General features: G+C 34.8%; 1 protein-coding gene across 2 annotated transcripts in view; it reads left to right on the top strand.

The window, feature by feature from the left end:
* LOC124429092 (suppressor of lurcher protein 1) overlaps positions 1-14,469 on the top strand; it is a 348,287-nt gene that overhangs the window by 307,719 nt on the left and 26,099 nt on the right. For both annotated transcript variants that reach the window (XM_046973920.1, XM_046973919.1), the window contains exons 10-11: positions 1,145-1,331; positions 7,909-8,099. In XM_046973920.1, the coding sequence (XP_046829876.1) occupies positions 1,145-1,331; positions 7,909-8,099 (378 nt within the window). The remainder of the gene's footprint in view (positions 1-1,144; positions 1,332-7,908; positions 8,100-14,469) is intronic.

Here is a 14,469-nt window from a genome sequence, read left to right on the forward strand (position 1 = left end):
CTTTTTGTTTTTTTTTTTTATATTTTGAAATTATCGTACACCTCAAGATTTTATATATATATATACATATGTATATGTATGTATATGTATGATACGTAAAATCATTGAAGTAAAAAGATCATAGATACAAGATACTCGAGAAGTGAAAAGCGAACATCGAGAGATACGCCAACGACTTGGATAGTTTGAAAAGTTTTAGAACCTCTTTTACCAGTTTCTCTTACTCTCTCTCTCTCTCTCTCACTCTCTCTACGACTTTTCTAAAAATATTTAGAAAGTATAGTGCATACTTGTACTCGAAATATCCGAGTGATCCGCGAGGCGCCACCGCGGTCTTCTCCCTGGTTTACGTTGTCAGACTTACAACTCTGCAAATAGGTGCGGCTGCTTATCTCCTTGGAGTTTGCGACATTTTTTTTTTTTTTTTGTAAAGAAAATACTTTCGAAGAACGTATAAACTTACGTATGTATATACCATGTACACGTAAATATATACATGATCCAACCAAGACGTATTTGTAGATCTTTTATTTTTTTATTTCTTTTTATTTTTCACCTTTTATTCGTTTTCATGTATATATACATATATATATATATATATATATTTTTTTATTTTTTTTCCTATTAAACCAGTCAAGCAATAGATCGTAAGAAATGAAAAACACACTTTCGTTCGTTATTATTTACTTTCTCTTTTTTATTTCTTCTTCTTTTTCTTATTATTATTATCGTATATATCTATATATTTTTTTAATTTTATTTTTTACATTTCAATTCGCCCCCTTTTTTTTTCTTCTTTTCTAACATCCCTTTTTTTTTATCATTTTATGAATTATTACTTTGTAATATCGTACATTCTGTGGACTCAACAGAAAATCAATATCACATATCCGATCTATAAAAGCCATTAGCTCATGAAACTCCAAAGAAAGCGATAAATTCATTGATTAATACGATATAGCTTGTTTATAAATAATACAGGGTATCAGAAATTTTCTCAACGATTTCATCCCCTATCGTCAATCGATTTCCCCCTTCAAATCAATTTCACATTCTATTAATTAATGATATCTATTGACATTGTCTTCTTTTTTTCTTCTTCTTCTTCTTATGCTTCCTCTTCTTCTTCTTCTTCTTGTTATAGCATCATCCTGCGACGTGGTGTTCAACAGTGACTTGACAAAAACTGGAGTAGTTACATCGCCAGGATATCCCAATCCTTATCCATCAAGGACTCATTGTAGGTACGATTTTCAAGGAAGAGGAAAGGAACGTGTCCAAGTGATATTTCAAGACTTTAATCTTTATGATACACCTGGCGACACAGACGAGTAAGTGGAATTTATTTTTCATTTCTTTATTATCAATGATCACGTTACTCGAATTGACATTTTTCTATATCAACAAATTCCAAGATTCGAAAAGTCCTTTCTCTCTCTCTTTCTCTCTCTCTCTCTCTCTCGTTAGATCTAACAAGGAGTCCAACGTGTTAGTTCGGAAAAGTAGAACAAAGAGAGCGAGAGAAAGAGAGAATGAGAGAGAAAGAGATAGAGATAGATATAGAAAGTAACGTGGTAGAACTATCGAAAGAGGAGAACAACCGTACGCGTTTGATGTGCCGTCAAATACAATTTCAGTAAAGTGCATCGAGTAGCATCCCCGAATTTCAGACTCGTAGATACATATATATATATATATATAATATAGTATGTGTGCATCTGTGTGTGCATCTGTCTGTGCATGCGTGCGTGCACATGAAAGAGAGAGAGAGAGAGAGAGAGAGAGAGAGAGAGAGAGAGAGAGAGAGAAAGATCGATCGACAACAAGTCCAGGTTGGTCTCTGTTATCCCTTCGTGTCCCTTGTTGTGTCCCTTCGATCGATTTTCGGGCGTTAGCTTTCGAGTTGGATGGCTACGTCACGTTTCCGCACGTAAAAACCGCATCGTTACCGTGCACTTTCATCCCAACACACACGTACTAGTCTCGTCGAAACGTCATGTATTAGAGATTTCGATTTTATTCTCGTTAAAAAAGAGAAAAAGAAAAAAGAAAAAGGGGAGAAAAGAAAAAAGGAAAGAAAGAAAGAAAAGACAAAAAGAATTATATTTTACGTTTTGTCGATTGAAATAATAGCCGCGGGTGCAATTCCAAAAACTCAGTATCCGATTATCTAACGCGAATGTTCGTTCGAGAATTATGTTTCCTTTTCGAAAACTTATATAAACGTATATCGAGCTTCAATATCTCGGATTAAATCGAAATTTTTTATTTCATTTTCTATTTCTTATTGTATTCGCCAATGTACAGATTTAAGCAATATCAATTCATTCATTATCATAGATTAATCAATTGAAAATAGATAAACGTTTACGTGTAAGAAATTTAGAAATGATTCGAAGGGATTACGTTCTATCTTTGTCTTTTTTCTCTTTCTTTCTTTTTTTTTTTTTGTTTCTTTCTTTTCCTTCTTTCTTCCTTTCCAATTAATTAGAAACTCCCTTGGTCATGTCGGATTTAATCGAAGTTACAACCGATGTAACGTTTGCCTCGGTCAGTTCATCAAAGCCGTGAATTTCGTTCTCGTATCTTCTCAGTAAGTGACAAGGATAGACCGATTGCCGAACGAAGCAATTTAGCAAATGCAGTCGTCGCGGTACTCTCGATATGTATGTAGGTACCTACATACATACTTTAACTAGACATGGAGCCATGTATCACGTTTGATCACGAGATAAAATGATCGCGATCTTTATTCGTTTCCGAACGAATTCGTTTCTTAATTTTTCTTCTAATTCGAATTAAATCCTCGATCTAATCTCTGCCCAATCAAAGTCGTAATAAGGATTAAAAATTCCTTCAAGGATAAAGAGAAATTATTTATTCTTCGCGTGAATGTGAACGTATAGATGAAGGAAAAAAAAAAAAAAAAAGAAAAAGGAAAGTCTTGACAAAGTTAATAGCTGCTTACTATCTCTATCATATAATTCCGAACAAATATATAAAATTCTTTATGTGTATATATATATATGTCATACTTGCTTAGATATATCTATCTATGTTGAGATGTTACAATTCGATTTACGACACGCGTAAACTATAAAATTTAAATTGCTTTACCACGATCATAAGATTTTTCTCCGTTGCTCGGAATCGTAAAAATCGATCGATCGATTGTTACGCCACGCTTCTCCATTTGTTCGCGAGAGAATCAAAGGATAAAGAAGAGAGAGAAAAGGAGAAAGAGAGAGAGAGAGAGAGAGAGAGAGAACGAAAAAAAAAGAAGATAAAAGAAAAGAAAAGAAGAATCAAAAAAATGCCAAGAAATAAATTTTTCTTTGTTGATTTTATTCTTCTTACGAATATCACATCGAACGAAAGAAAGAAAGAAAGTTAAAAATATTACTCGGAAGGGTATAATCGATTTCATAAAATTCTATTTGAAAGAGATTTCAATTCTTTCTCTCTCTCTCTCTCTCTCTCTCTCTCTCTCTATATATATATATATATATATATTGGCATATCCTTTAGGAATTTTTCGAAAGTTCCCATGAGAGAATATAAGTCGAGAAGAATAAGGAAAAGGATTCTTTTTTTCTTTTTCTTTTTTATATGAAGATAGGAGAAGGGAGAACAAGAACGACAAATCGAAATTGTCTAGGTATGGTATTCGAAGAATTCAAGGGGTGGGAGGGGGAGACTAGGGGATAAGCATAAAGCAACGTACGTACGTACGGTACGTACGGTACGTACGTACTCACTATGGTTGTGGGTCATCCTCTCGTTTATCTTCCACCTGGCTGACGTTTAGTGCTCTTTAATCAATGCTTCCCCTAGCTTTCTCCACCCACTTCTCTATCCAGTACTCTCTCTCTCTCTCTTTCTCTCTCTCTCTCTCTCTCTCTCTCTGTCTCTCTCTTTCGTTCTGCCTTGTCTATTTCTATCTTTGTCTCTATCTATCTCTCTTTCGCAGTTGGTATTTAGTATTCCCGTGCATTCCAATCAAGAACTCGTCCAACGAGTCCCACCAAATGTATGTTTCCTATGGGGGAATCAACAATCGTATTACTCTATATGCTTCTAATCCACCTCTCTCTCTCTCTCTCTCTCTCTCCCTTCTCAAAAGAATTTACCTATCGATAAAACGTTTTTACTAATCTCTTTTCTCATCGAATCATCATTATTATAAGAGATTATCTGTATATCTTTCGAAAAGTTTTTTATTAGAAAAATCGTAAAAATGAAATTAAATGTCTCAAGCCAATAAGATTTTTTCGATAAAATTGAAATGTTCGAATATTTTTACGATCCTTCGCTCTCTCTCTCTTTTTTTACACTCTCTTTTTCTTTTTTCTTTTTATAAGCCATAGTTTTTCATCATTCACTTCGATCCTCCAAAAAAAAGTTTCACGATAAAAAAATATCTTTCTTACCGTCTCCTTTATCTTTTAAAGAATCGTCCCGACGTATATTTATCCACGTTCATTCGTTATTCGATTTATATTTATAAAGATACGTCGAACTATACATAGATATATATATACCGAAATAGTTTGTAAAAGGAGAAAAAGAAAGTGGATTTAACCCGTATATCTGTCTATGATAAAAGTTTCACGACGAATCGATATCCATGCGACTCTTCACACACAAAGTGGAATCAAAACGGCAAGAGAAAGATAAAGAAAGATCGACGAAATTCTCTTTTTATTTTCTTTACTTTTTTTCTTTTTTTCCTTTCACCAATAATCACAAAAATCATTCGTCCAATCGAAATTAACTCATTTCGTTCTTTCTCTTACTTTCTCTCTCTCTCTCTCTCTCTCTCTCTCTCTCTCTCTCTCTTTCTCTCTTTTAACGAATGAAATGCGTTTTAAATAAAGTTTACTTTCAGAACTTTTTTACCATTTGCTGATGAGAAAAGCGTTTCTATCTTCCTTAGCTCATAACCACCCCATCCCCTTCAAACCAATTAAGAAACCTTAGCACGGAGGTTAAACTGTTAGGTCAGCAGCATATGCTAAGAAAAAGTTTTCTTTAAAGAAAAATTCTCTTTGTTCTCTCTCCCTCTCTCTCTCTCTCTCTCTCTTCATCTTTCTCTTTCGCACGTAAGCGTTTTCTTCTTCTCATTCCGTGCATTCAAAATCGAAGAAAGAGAGAGAGAGAGAGAGAGAGAGAGAGAGAGAGAGAGAGAGAGAGAGAGAGAGAATGGAGAGGGAGAGAATTTTTCTGAATGGCCAAAGAGTAACTCAGTTCGACATTTGATTTCCCTGCCCAGTTTCCTTCGAATCATACGAGTGGATTGCTCGAAATTTTCTTTTCCTTTTCCCTAACGTAGACGAACGTATGGCATGTACGTTCGTATTCATCCATCCATGAACACTGACATAAGGACTCTATCTATCTATCTTTATCTCTTTCTTTCTCTCTCTCTCTCTCTCTCTCTCTCTCTCTCTCTCTTTTCTTAGCTTACAGTACTATATCAAAAATCTGCAAAGTCTTTTGGTAGAATTGAAATCCTCAAATCTTAATTTAATGATTCGTTGAAACGAATACAGGCCGATTATATTTTTCCTCTTTCATTAAATGTCCATCTCTCATATCCTTCTTCAGTCAAGACGAGACCAACTTCATCCAACCAGTTGGAATTTATAATTTTCCTGTAAATTAGCCAATGTTAAACGTTCAACGTAATAGTAACTGTCGTTGGCAAAGCCTTTTCGCATTTTCCATCGACGTTAATTATTTTCCTAAGTCGTTTTACGTGCTTGATAATATTTTACTAAAGGGCCCTTTTATTTATTATCGGTCTTTCCTCCTCTTATTTTCATTATTATTATTATTATTATTATTATTATTATTATTATTATTATTATTATTATTATTATTAGTTTTATTATTATTATCATTGCAACTTTAATTATATTTTCTCTAATAGTTCCATTGAAATTATTATGCCGTTTGAATTACATATTTTCTTTCATTCTACCTTTCGTACGTACGTACATATATACATTTTGATGAAAAATTTTTAAATGTGAAGTCGAGTAGCTTGTTAGTATATAAGAAAAAAGCCAATGTTCCGGATAAAGAGTAGTCCAGAATATTGCGTATAGTATATCTCCTTGTGTTATCCAACGAAGTTAGCATCGTCGTGTGACGACTGTTGAATATAAAATTGGAAAATGCGCGAGGCTTGGTACTTAGGTGAATATATATATATATATATATATATATATATATATATATATATATCCGTGTTACGTTTGTACCAATCTAGTAGTAAAATGCAGAAGCAGCAGTCTGATTTCTGGTTCCTCTAACGGGACGTGAAATCATTCGCGAATGGAAATGCCTTGCAATCCCACGGGTGGTGCTTCTTTTGTCAAGGAAATGAAAAGTTTTTCGCATAGCATATTTTTCGCCTGAGCGTGTAGTATAACTGTTGAACGAATGAACGAACGAATGAACGAATGAATGAACGAAAGAACGAACGATGTGAAGCAACGCGTGTGACGAAAGGATTTGGTGAGATATCGAACGACCAGTTTTAAAATTCATGTCTCTTCTTTATCTTTCCCCTTTCTCTTTATATCTCTATTTCTTTATTCTTTCAAGGTAACCACATTTACACCGTTCACCATTTCTATGCAAGTTTCTAGCTACACTTATGAATTCGTATGAATGAAAACAAAATCTGTGAGTCGTGTAAGAAAAAAAGGGAAAGGAAGAAAGAGTGAGAGAGAGACCGAGAGAGAGAGAGAGAGAGAGAGAGAGAAAGCATTGTTCTTTTCTTTTTAGTTCTTTTTTATTTTATTTTTTTTTTTTTTTTACTTTTTTTCTAGTTCTTCCAACGGCGCACTCTTCTCTATTATATAACTCAAAGAGAGAAATCGATCGAACGATCAATATAAATAATTTATCTTTCTTAATGTTTACCATTGATACCTTCGTTCGACTACTTTTTTTATGTTTCCTATTTTTTTTTTCTTTCGCCTTTTGTTTTTTGTCCGGTATTTTTTTTTTTTTTTTTTTTTTTTTTTTTACGAAAAAGATCACCTCCAGATTCCTCGGTCTTTCAGGTTTCTCTCTTTTTCTAGTTTATTTCTTTTTTTTTCCTTTTTTTTTTTCTTTTTGCTTTTTTTTTTCTTTTTTTTTTCTTTTTTTTTTTTTGCGATCTATCTCATTCCGTAATAGAGAGAAAAGGACTATAGATCTTCTACGCGTCGTTCTTTTTGCACGAACCGGTACTACGCAACATTCGTACTTATTATAGTCGGTTCAATGATTCCAACGGTTTCACGAAAATTTACTAGCACTACTGTGTAGCAGAAAGAGGGATAAGAGGACTCCTCCTTCGAATCTCTTTCTTCTTTATCGTCATTTTGTTAAGCACTCGAGCGTTCACCTTAATGAACTCGCTTTCCCTCCCCCCCCCCTCCCCCCCATCTCTCTCTCTCACTCTCTCTCTCTCTCTCTCTCGATCATGATGATGTATTATTTCCAGTTAGTAGCTTTAGAAATGTATTTTAACAACGACCTAGGTACATCTTCGATAATAATAACAATGTTTTTAACAATCAGATGAAATCCATCATAGTGCAAATAATTGCAAGCACGAATGTATTTCTCGATTAATTTCTTTTTTTTTGTTTTTTATTTTTTCTTTTTTGTTCTTTTATTTATTTTTTTCTTTTCGTTTTTTTTTTTTTCTTTTTCAATTCAATTATAGATTAAAAGGTGGAAGACAAATAATAAAAGAAACTATTTTGTTTCTTTCTTTTTCAAATTTACATATGATTTCATACACATACATATATATATATATATATATATATATATGTTTGTTTGTGTGTATATGTATATAAATATATATATATATATATATCTCCCTCTTTTTCCTTTTAATTGCAGTTGCAAGAGAGTCGATTCGTTGGCAGCATACGTTCACATAGATGGGAAAATGGATAAAATTGATTCGTTTTGCGGGGAATCGTTACCACGGCCAATCATGAGCAATGGACCACGGCTTTTACTTGAATTTGATGGTGTAACGTCTTCACGTTATTCAAGAGGCTTCAAAGCAACTTATTCCTTTAAAGAAAGTAAGTACTACAAAACTTTTCCCTTATCTCTTGCGAAGATAGAACCGAGCGTGACTACGTAAATTAAGAATTTTAGTACGTTGTTCTCTCTCTTTCTCTCTCTCTCTCTCTCTCTCTCTCTCTTCTATCTCTTTCTTTCTCTCTCTTTCTCTTCGAAAGTAACCTAACATAGCTTAAAAGTTATTAATTATTTTCATTAAGTTCTTACTTGTTAATATCAGTCGCTTTATAACTTTAACGAAAATGTCTACGTATTTTCTTTTCCTTTTTTCTCTTTTCTTTTTTACTTTCTGTTAGAAAAATCCTTTTCTTATTTTTATTTTTTAATCGAACGATCAACTGTTTTATAGCTCAATTTTTCTTTTCTTTTTTCTCCTTTTTTTTATTTTTTTTTTTTTTTTTGTTTTCATTTTACCCTTTATTGAATATAATCGTTAATTATTTTTCGAGGAGATCATGAAGAAAAATAAACTTGATTGTTTTAAAGAATTAAGAAAAAAAAAAAAAGAAAAAGAAGAAAATAATAAAGGAAACAAAAGCAAAAGAAAAATGAGAATTATCACGATCGAAGGATAAGAAATTATAACGGTATGAATGATAAATCAAGAAAAAAAAAAAAAAAAAAAAAAAAAAAAGAAAAGAAAAAGAAAAGAAAAACGAACTCGAATAAAATCGATCGTCCGTACGTCGAACTAAATTCCCTGGGATATCGTCGTTCCCATAAATCGATTTCATACTTTCTGCTTACGAAGATGAACGAGTGGCATCATTCGGAATAAGTTATCACGAAAGACGCGAAGCGTTTCGATCAAACTCTAACGCGATCGTAGGTACTAGGACTTGCGTTGAATCAGTGCAGCTACGTCAAAATTTCAATTTCCGTTCGTTCGTTCGTTCGTTCGTTCGTTCGTTCGTTCGTTCTATCGCGATAGCAATGCGTCTCGTCTCTCAAGTGAAAACGTTTATCAGTCCCAGGTGAGTCTCGAAGGTACTGAAAGCATCTCTTCGAAAGGGCTTCGTATGATTCCGCATGCGGAAACAAATAGATTCTGTACTACCTTGATTTTTCTTTATTCTACCGACACTGGGACATTAAAAATCTTTGAAAGTTCAATGAATACATTAAAGATTATCTTTAAATAAAATATATTTTTAATTTTAATCGAATAACTTCTTAAATATATATATATATATATATATATACTTTTTTCTTTTTTTTTTTTTTAACAAAATCATTCGTATAACTCGAAACTCGATGAAAAGTTTTCGTTCCGTACCTTTTTCTTCTCTCTCTCTCTCTCTCTCTCTCTCTTTTCTTTTTCTTTTTTTCTTTTTTTGTTCTTCGTTTCCCCGTTCTCTTCTCAATTTCCCTTTTGTCATAATGATCGGAACGGGATTTAATGTTAAACAGTTGCAATTGAAGTACAAGAGAAAATAAAATGATCGTGAAAATCTAATAAAGGGGATGAACTTACGAGAGATAAATCGAATAGCATATAAAGTAACGTAAAGTTAAATGAGAATTCGATCTTAATCCAAAACCTACAGTTGCATTTTCTCTATCCGTTCCATTCAACGCTGAATATTATTATCACCGACGACGACCTCGACGACGACGATGACGACGACAACGACAACGACAACGACGACAACGATGGATCGTTGCATGGTTGAAACGAAAAGGATGAAAAAGAAGTGGTGGTAGAGATGGGAATAGGAGGGAAAGGGATGGCGGCGAGGCGTGGGAGGGGAGGGGAGGGAGGAATGCAAGAGGATGGAGTGGGGACAAAATGCGAGTAAATAAATTTCACTACGGTTTTCTACGAATCTTTCGATTCCTTCTTTACCTCCCTCCCTCCCTCCCTCCCTCCCTCCCCACCCTTTCCCTTTCCACCTCGTCCACATCAACTTCACCCTGAGTTCGGTCGGATATTCAATATCCATCGTACAAATCGAGATGGACCTTGGATTTGCCATCTTCAAACAGGAATTCGCTTTCGTCGTTGAGGAAGATTTCAGAATTTCAAGTGGTCGATTCGAGAAAATCGACGTCTGAAACGGTAAAAGCATCTTCCAAGATGAGAAAGAGAGATAGAGAGAGAGAGAGAGAGAGAGAGAGAGAGGATAAAAAGAGTTCATCCCTTTCGAACCTTCATTAATTCTTAGCAAAATGAAGTATCGTTTACTATCAAAGGTGAAAAGAACAATTTCATTTCATTTCATTTCATTTCTTTTCCTTTTTATTATTCCTCCCTCTCCCTCTCCCTCTCCCTCTCTCTTTTCTCTCTTTTCTCTTTCTTTCTTCTTTATAACCTTTTTTAGTGACAAAAGAATCCTCGGAAGTGACAGGAAAGAAAAAAAAAAAAAAGGAGAAAAGAAAAAAAGAAATCCTTTCCTTTATTTTGCTTTATTGATTAGTCCAAAATAGCATTCGCTAGGATTCCGGCATAAATTCAAGGTACTACTCGTAACATTTTACAGAGCGTTGGATTTCTCTTCTCTGAAATAAATTCAAGGCATTCGTTTGGCTCGCCATTCCTTGAAATACAAACTTTAAGACACGAACGAGAGAGAGAGAGAGAGAGAGAGAGAGAGAGAGAGAGAGAGAGAGAGAGAAAGTAAGAGCCAACGTAATTCTTATCGTGAGGCATCCAGCTGCATAGAAGAAACGAGTCCGGAGGAGGCTTTATACTAAAGGAGTACGTTTATCAGAAACTTACTTGAAAGTGTTACTCGGACGAGCAGAAAATTCTCTTTAATTTCGTAAACGTTCGTGAATACTCGACGACACGAAAATCTATTTCGCTTATCTGTCTGATAAGATCGATCGATAGGTATCGTAGGTAGGACCTTTTACTCGTCCTGGTCCGCCTCGTCGTCGGTGTCGACGTCCTTCACGATTCGCATTTACTCGTGAAAACTCGAACGTCGTATAAAGAAAAAAAAAAAAAAAAAACAAAAAAGAAAAGTATTTGAAATAAATAGGAAGTTTCTTAAAAGATTAGAAATCGATTTAGGATATCGAGAAAATCAACCGTTCGAGGAGAGAGAGAGAGAGAGAGAGAGAGAGAGAGAGGGCAGAGGGAGAAGGGGGTGAAAAAAAACTTTATTTACGAAAGCGGATTTTCCGTAACAAACGAAAACAAACAAAAATAGATAGATAGATAGAGAGAGAGAGAGAGAGAGAGAGAGAGAGAGAGGGAGAAAGAAAGAAAGAAAGAAAGAAAGAAAGAGAGTCATGATTCGTAGAATGTTTTGAAAGTTTGAGAGATCTCGCTAGAATAGCTATATCGAGGACGACATATTCTCAGCGACGTTTTCGAAAACTCGAGGAAAGGGTCTGACGGATTTACGAGGTTGCTGGCGAAAACAAGGAGACGACGTCGAACGTGCACGTTGGTGGTGCGAGAATAGAAAGTGGAGAAGGAAGAAGAGTAGGTGTAGGATGAGGAGGAAGATGTAGGGGTAGGAGAAGGAGAAGGAGGAAGAGGAGAAGGAGATGGAGGATGAAGGACAAGGATGAAGAGATGGGATAGAGAAGAAAGAGGAGAAAGAGGATAGAGAAAAGAGAAGAGAAGGGGAAGTGAGTGCATTCGGAACGACGTGTGCCAAACGAGAGAGAAAGAGAAAGATAGATAGAGAGAAAGAGAAGAAGGGTGTAGAAATGGTAGAGTAGGAGGCTTCGCTTCGTGTCGGCCGTTGAACGTACGTATCGTTCGTGTCAAACGCTCGAAACTTGCGCCCCATATCCGCGGTAACGCTTTAATGTAAGCCCTCGGCATAGCACGCTTTCGAACTTTCCCGTGCGGATGCAATATTTCCGGCCAACTCTACGAGAAGTCGATACGTCCTGAACACGGGGCCTATATACATACATATATACATACATACACATACACACACACACACACACACACATATATATATATATATATATATATATATAAACGTATATGAAAGAGCTATAAAACGAGAACGGTAGCGATTCGAGAGGCTCGGTAAAATCGAGATTTCCAGATCGTTATTATACTACCTGCATATCAGGGAGAAAAGTGATGGTAGTCAGCCGTAGAAAAATTCTGCTGACGAATACGATGACTTCTTATTCATCTTTCTTTCTTTTCTTTTTTCTTTTCTCTCTCTCTCTCTCTCTCTCTCTCTCTCTCTCTCTCTCTCTCTCTCTGTCTCTCTTTCTCTTTTGTCTCTTCTATTTTCTTTGTTCTTCTTTTTCTTCCTCTTTTTTTTTGCTTTTTTTTTTTTTTTTTTTTTTTTGAAGATTAACTCGACCAGATAGGAATATCAGTTATTATTGTTATTATTATTATTATAACTTTCTTTTTTTATTTTTTTTCCTTTTTTTTTTTTTTTTTATCGTAGATAGGAAAGAATATTTAACATTTGTTTATTCGCGTATAAAATATTTCACATTCAATGTAAATTTATTTAACGATAGTTAAACAACAAAAGTGGAAAGTACCGCGCCATGGCTCGTTGACTTGGGCTAATGGCGATCATACCTATAAACTTTCATCGACCTGTATAAATATAAATATATATATATATATATATATATATATATATATATATACTATCATCTAATTTTATTTATATTATAAATTGTTGTTAGTGAATATTAACTGGTTCCGATGTTTGAGCTCGTTACTTCTAATAGATAGACGTACTCTTTGCAAAAATGGGATCGTTTAATGAAAGAATTTCTTTTTCTGTTAAAACTTTTCATCCCTTTATTTTTGTTTTTTTTTTATTTTTTTTTTTTTTTTTTTATTAAAAAATTTGCCTTTCCTCTTCTCTATTTCTTTCTCTCTTTTCCGTTTTTATTTTAATTCCTTTTTTTTTTTTCTTTTATTATTATTATTATTATTATTATTATTATTATTATCAAATAACGCAAAATAATAATGACTCTTTCGCGATTATTGTCAACCACCGTTAAATATCTTCGTTTCTCTGTGATACGTGCTAGTGAACAAGAACGCGAGGATTATAGGCGAGGAGTGTAGTGGAGTGGGATGGGGTGGGGTGGGGTGGGGTGGGGGGAGGGGACAGGCTCGTTTCACGCGATAAAAGGATTACAACATGGAATAACATCGTTCTGGATAAAGCTCTCTATCTATCGAGTCGACGTTATCGCGAGATATACAACGTGACTCCCGGTAGGATTCAAAACGAAAGAACGAAAGAAAGAAAGTGATAGAAGTAGGAAGAATAAGGAAGAAAAAGAAAGATAGATAGAAAGAGAAAGAGAGAGAGATAGATAGAGAGAGAGAGAGAGAGAGAGAGAGAGAGAGAGAAAGAAATAACGAAGAGAAAGAATGGAAGGGAAGGAAAAGTAACTTAATCTTAAATGCCTCTCTCACGAAAAGGTCTTCGTCCCAAACCGTTTTGCATTTCTCGAATTATTCTCGCGGAGCAGCCAGTAAAACGAGGTGTAGAAATCGTTATCGCTGATTACAATTGCAAAGTCGAAGGTGGAGGGACTAGAGAGAAAAGGAAGAAAACTAGAAGAAGGTGAATTATGGTGAAGGCATTCTGCCGAACATTCTCCTTCTTTCTATCTTTCTATCTCTCTCTCTCTCTCTCTCTCTCTCTCACACACACACACACACACACACACACACACATACTCTATCCCTTTCTTTCTTTCTTTCTTTTTATTTTTCTTCTTTTTCTGTATAAATACGACGATCCCTTTTCGAACCTTTTGTAATGCAGATAGTAGGACAATTTTACGATGGTTATATGCTCAGAAGAGTGTGATAAACAACCATGACCAGTTTCGTAACCATCGTACGAGTTCTTCTTCCTATAGATTCTTTCTCTTTCTCTCTCTCTCTCTCTCTCTCTCTCTCTCTCTCTCTCTCTCTCTCTCTCTCTCTCTCTCTCTTTTCATAGCTTGCTCCCTGAAAAAGGCTAGGAAAACGTATAACTTGCTATATCGGTGGAACATAAATTGCCAGCTCGTATATACTTGAACATTCTTCGAGGCTGAACCTAGAGGTATTATAAAAGTTCTCGCGAAACTTTATCAATTTTACGGATTCCCAGCTTGTACCGATGGTGTGAGAGAGAAAGAAAGAGAGAGAGAGAGTGAGAGAGAGAGAAAGAAAGAAAGAAAGGAAGGAAAAAAGGAAAGAGAAATGAACGTGCCTACCTTTCTCTTTCTTTTCTTTATTTTTCTTCTTCTCCCTTCAATTACTCGACCCACCCAACTATCTGAGGTTTAACGATCTCTAAAGATTTCCTTCTCTCTCTCTCTCTCTCTCTCTCTCTCTCTCTCTCTCTCTCTTTCTCTATCATTTTCCTTCTGCAGATTTTTTAGATCGAAAAGATATGTGTTAATGACCTGTAC

Source organism: Vespa crabro, chromosome 14 (assembly GCF_910589235.1).
Source record: "Vespa crabro chromosome 14, iyVesCrab1.2, whole genome shotgun sequence".
NCBI classification, from domain to species: Eukaryota; Metazoa; Arthropoda; class Insecta; order Hymenoptera; family Vespidae; genus Vespa; species Vespa crabro.